Source organism: Nicotiana attenuata, unplaced genomic scaffold (assembly GCF_001879085.1).
Source record: "Nicotiana attenuata strain UT unplaced genomic scaffold, NIATTr2, whole genome shotgun sequence".
NCBI lineage: Eukaryota > Viridiplantae > Streptophyta > Magnoliopsida > Solanales > Solanaceae > Nicotiana > Nicotiana attenuata.
Window position 1 is genome coordinate 18,290 of NW_017672340.1, and position 4,444 is coordinate 22,733.

Here is a 4,444-nt window from a genome sequence, read left to right on the forward strand (position 1 = left end):
TCCAACAAGATCTGGGTGTTTGTGGATGAAGATCATGGAGTAGAAATAATATATGACCTGGAACAGCAGTTAACATTGAAGTTCACAAATCTGGATACTCAAATATCCTTTGTGGTCACTTTTGTATATGCAAAATGTGACTCAGTTGAGCGTATTGAGCTGTGGGATAGTCTATACAATTTAGCAAGGGATATGTCCTTACCTTGGCTTGTTGGGGGGGGGAGGGGGACTTTAATGTTATTTGGGATGAGGAGGAAAAATTAGGTGGTTTGCCTGTGTCATTGAATGAGATTAATGACTTTAGACACTATGTTAATACTTGTAATCTCAGTGACCTAGGCTTCAAAGGTAGTATTTATACATGATGGAATGGTAGAGGTGGAGATGCTTGTATTTTTAAGAGGCTTGACAGATGTTTAGGGAATCTGGAGTTTCAGCAGATGTGTCCTAATGTGGAGGTAAATCATCTATCTAAGATAGGGTCAGACCACAGTCCTATGATGGTAACTTATAATGCAGATGATGCTCCAATAAAAAAAACCTTTAAATTCCTTCACTTCTGGACAAAACATTCTTCTTTTAAGGAAGTGGTTAAAGAAAACTGGAAATCAGATTTTGTAGGGGATCCTTTTTGCATATTTAATCAGAAGCTAAAAAGATTGAAGAAGGCTTTAACTGTATGGAGCAGGTCTACATATGGTGACATATTCAAAAAATAGCAAGCTTAGAAGAAGTGGTACTAGTTCATGAAGCAGAGTTTGAAAGAAATCCAACTTTTCAAAATAGAGAAAGACTGCAGAAGATTCAAGCTGAATTGATCAGATTCTTAGCATTAGAAGAGGAGTAATGGAGCAAAAATCTGGTATGAATTGGTTCAAGGATGGTGATAGAAACACAAAATATTTCCATACTCAAGTGAATGGTAGAAGGAAGAGGCTGCAGCTGAAAAGAGTGCAGAATAATGCAGGAAACTGGTTCGAAACTACTGCAGATATGGCTGATGAGGCAGTCAGGTTCTATCAAGCTCAATTCCATGAGGACTCAGTTCCTACAGCATTTGGTATATTGGAACATGTCCCTTCTATGGTGGATAGTTTTCAGAATTCAGAACTGGTACAACAACCTACTAGGGAGGAGGTCAAATATGCAATTTTTGGCCTAAATGGTGAAAGTGCAGGAGGGCCAGATGGTTTTACAGGTTGCTTCTTTCAAACATGTTGGGATATAATTGGAGATGATATAGCAGAGATGGTGAAGGCCTTTTTTAATGGACATGAGCTGCCCAGGTATATAACACATACAAATTTGGTACTGTTGCCTAAAAAGAAGGAAGTGGTTTCATTCTCTGATATGTGACCTATTAGTCTAAGTAATTTCATTAATAAGGTTTTATCAAGAGAAATACATGAGAGCTTAGTAGGTTTGCTACCTAAATTAATAGCAGATGAGCAGGCAGGCTTTGTAAAAGGGAGGAGTATAGTAGAAAACATCTTGTTAACTCAAGAGATAATCACAGATATTCGTTTGAGAACTAAAGCAGGACCAAATGTTGTCATTAAACTGGACATGACAAAGGCCTATGATCGATTGTCCTGGTTGTTTTTGACAAAGGTTTTGAGGAAGATGGGATTTGGTGAAAGATTTATAGGGTTGGTGTATGGCATAGTATCAAACAACTGGTACTCTGTGCTTCTGAATGGGCAGCCTCATGGATATTTTAGATCAACAAGAGGTGTGAAACAATGTGATCCTTTGTCACCTACTCTTATCATCCTTGCAGCTGAAGCAATGTCTAGAGGACTGAATTCTTTACATAAGAATCTGTATTTTTGTGGATTTGGGATGCCCAAGTGGAGTCCAAAAATAAATCATCTTGCTTATGCAGATGATACAATTATATTTTCCTCATCAGATGCCATTTCATTGCAGCTTATAATGAATGTATTTTCAGCTTATGAAGCAGCTTCTGGCCAGCTCATAAACAAGAGTAAATCAGCTGTGTATTTGCATCATTCTGCTAGTGATGAAGTAGTGGACAAGGTTCAAAGCATTACTGGTATTCCTAGGCAAGAGTTTTCTTTCACATACTTAGGCTGTCCAATCTTCTACCTTAGAAGAAAAATGGATTACTACCAAGGGCTCATAACAAAGGTGATGGATAAACTGCAGAACTGGAAAGGGAAGCTACTATCTATTGGTGGAAGAGCTGTACTTATATCACATGTGCTACAGAGCATGCCCATCCACTTCCTATCAGCAGTGAATCCTCCTGCAAATGTGATTAACAGGCTGCATAAATTTTTTGCACAGTTTTTTGGTGTAACTCTATTGGGGTTGCAAGTAGACATTGGGCTTCTTGGAGTACCCTATGCTTACCATGTGAAGAGGGGGGTGTTGGCTTCAGATCATTACATGATATGTCCACAACTTTGTTTTGCAAGTTGTGGTGGAATTTCAGAACAAAGTCTATGGAGTGCATTTATGAGTCAAAAATACTGTAAGAAAATCAATCCAATGGTGGTGCCTTGGAGATATGGATCACATGTTTGGAGAAAGATGCTGGAGTGCAGGGAAATTATTGAACATCAGATCCTTTGGCAACCTAAAATGGGGTCTACTTTATTTTGGTTTGAGAACTGGACAGGGTTGGGTGCTTTGTACTTTGTCACACCACCAGATTTTGTGTGTGATGAATCAGTACATAATATTTGTGATGTGGTGTATGAGGGACAATGGGATGAAGATAAGATTAGAGAAATTTTATCAGAGGACCTTGCTACACATATTCTGGAAAACATTCAACCACCTGTGTCAAATGAGAATTTAGATAAACCTGTGTGGATGCTAGAAAATAGGGGTGAGTTCTCTGTTAAATCAGCCTGGGAATACCTAAGAAGAAGGCAAGAATCATGCAGTGCATACAGGAATAATTGGGTCAAAGGACTACCTTCTAAGATTGCTTTTTTCATGTGGAAGGTTTGGAGAAATAAACTACCTCTTGATGAATTTTTCAGAAGACTGGGGTACTTATTGGCTTCTAAATGTTGATGTTGTACTGAGCCAAAGGAAGAGACAATGCAGCACCTATTTTTTACATCATATGCAGCCAATAGAGTGTGGAAATTTTTTCTGGGGCATGCAGGTATTGATGTGGAGGGAATCACTTTCCATCAAGCAATTGTTAGGTGTTGGACTGCAGAAGTAGTTCATAGACTGAAACCTATCATGAAAGCTCTACCATCTGTGATCGTTTGGGAATTATGAAAGAGAAGGAATAGTTATAAATATGGGGATGCAGTCACAGTCAATAGAGTTATTTACCAGATATCTACTACCATTCAGTCCCTCATCAAGCTAAGGAAGCCAGGAATAAAAAATATTCCCTCTAGATGGCCAGATATGTTTAAGATGATGGAGGATTACACTCCTACTCTGAAGTATACAAACGTGTTGTGGGAACTGCCAAGACAAGGCTGGATCAAAGTTAATACTGATGGAGCAGCTAGAGGCAATCCAGGAAGGAGTTCTATTGGTTTTGTTTTGAGGAGTGAAGATGGAGATGTGGTCTATGCATGTGGAAAGGAAATACCTGAAGGTTCAAATACAGTTGCAGAAGCACAAGCCATATATGAAGCCCTAAAGTTCTGTTTGGACAATGACTATGTACTAATCGACTTACATACTGACTCAATGATCCTAAAGAATGTAATGACTGGAGAGTGGAGGCCTCCTTGGACTATAGGGGTAATTGTAGAGGAGATTAGAGGGATGATGAGTAGAGTACGTATAACAGTGACACACACTCTTAGAGAAGGCAATAGTTTAGCTGATCATATGGCAAATTATGCACTGGATGTTGGGCCGGTAGAGTGTCATTGTTTTGAAGATCTTGATGCACAAGGAAGAAGACTGGTGAATAGTGATAAAATGCAATGTCCATACATTAGAGTTACAGTTGCAAGGAATTAGGAAAGGGGGGAGAGGAGTAGAAAATGAAGAGGAAGTCGACAGGAGAATACACATCTGCTCATCATGTTCAAAACCTTTTGGTGGAGAGCAAGATGAGATCCTTTTTTACTAACATAGTTTTCTTTTTTGCAGATGAAGTTTCAGCATCTGTGCTCTACTCTCTAATGGATGTCCAATTGGTGGTATTAGTGCTATGCACTCAATCCAATGGAAGGAAATTAGAAGTAGGCAAAAGCATAGAATCAAAGATGAGTACTCTGCTGCATTATTCTGGTGGTGAAAGGTACTTTTGGACTGGAAAAACAAGAATTGCTGGGGTGTTCCTGAGTTATTATCAAGATCAATCCAACACCTCAAGAACAATGGAAACAAGCTACATGGATCTGATTGCATATAAACAAAAGGAAGCACACAGGAATTATATCAGAAGGAGCAGACTCAAATATGTGCACAGCTGGTACATTAGTAGAGCAAG

The 4,444-nt window shown here is 39.0% G+C and overlaps 1 protein-coding gene across 1 annotated transcript; it reads left to right on the forward strand.

Moving 5' to 3' along the window:
• Nucleotides 1–846: 846 nt before the first annotated feature.
• On the forward strand, nt 847–3,969 carry LOC109212829. Its single transcript, XM_019376514.1, has 3 exons — nt 847–1,286; nt 1,398–2,976; nt 3,325–3,969. The coding sequence occupies exons 1-3, from the start codon at nt 847–849 to the stop codon at nt 3,967–3,969; spliced, it is 2,664 nt and encodes an 887-aa protein (XP_019232059.1).
• The last annotated feature ends 475 nt before the right edge of the window (nt 3,970–4,444 follow it).

Coding starts and splice junctions, on each gene's coding strand:
- LOC109212829 (XM_019376514.1), top strand. CDS start 847: ATGGAGCAAAAATCTGGTATGAATTGGTTCAAGGATGGTGATAGAAAC. Junction 1,287..1,397: donor AATGGACATGAGCTGCCCAG/GTATATAACACA, acceptor GGTTTTATCAAG/AGAAATACATGAGAGCTTAG. Junction 2,977..3,324: donor TTGCTTTTTTCATGTGGAAG/GTTTGGAGAAAT, acceptor GTTATTTACCAG/ATATCTACTACCATTCAGTC.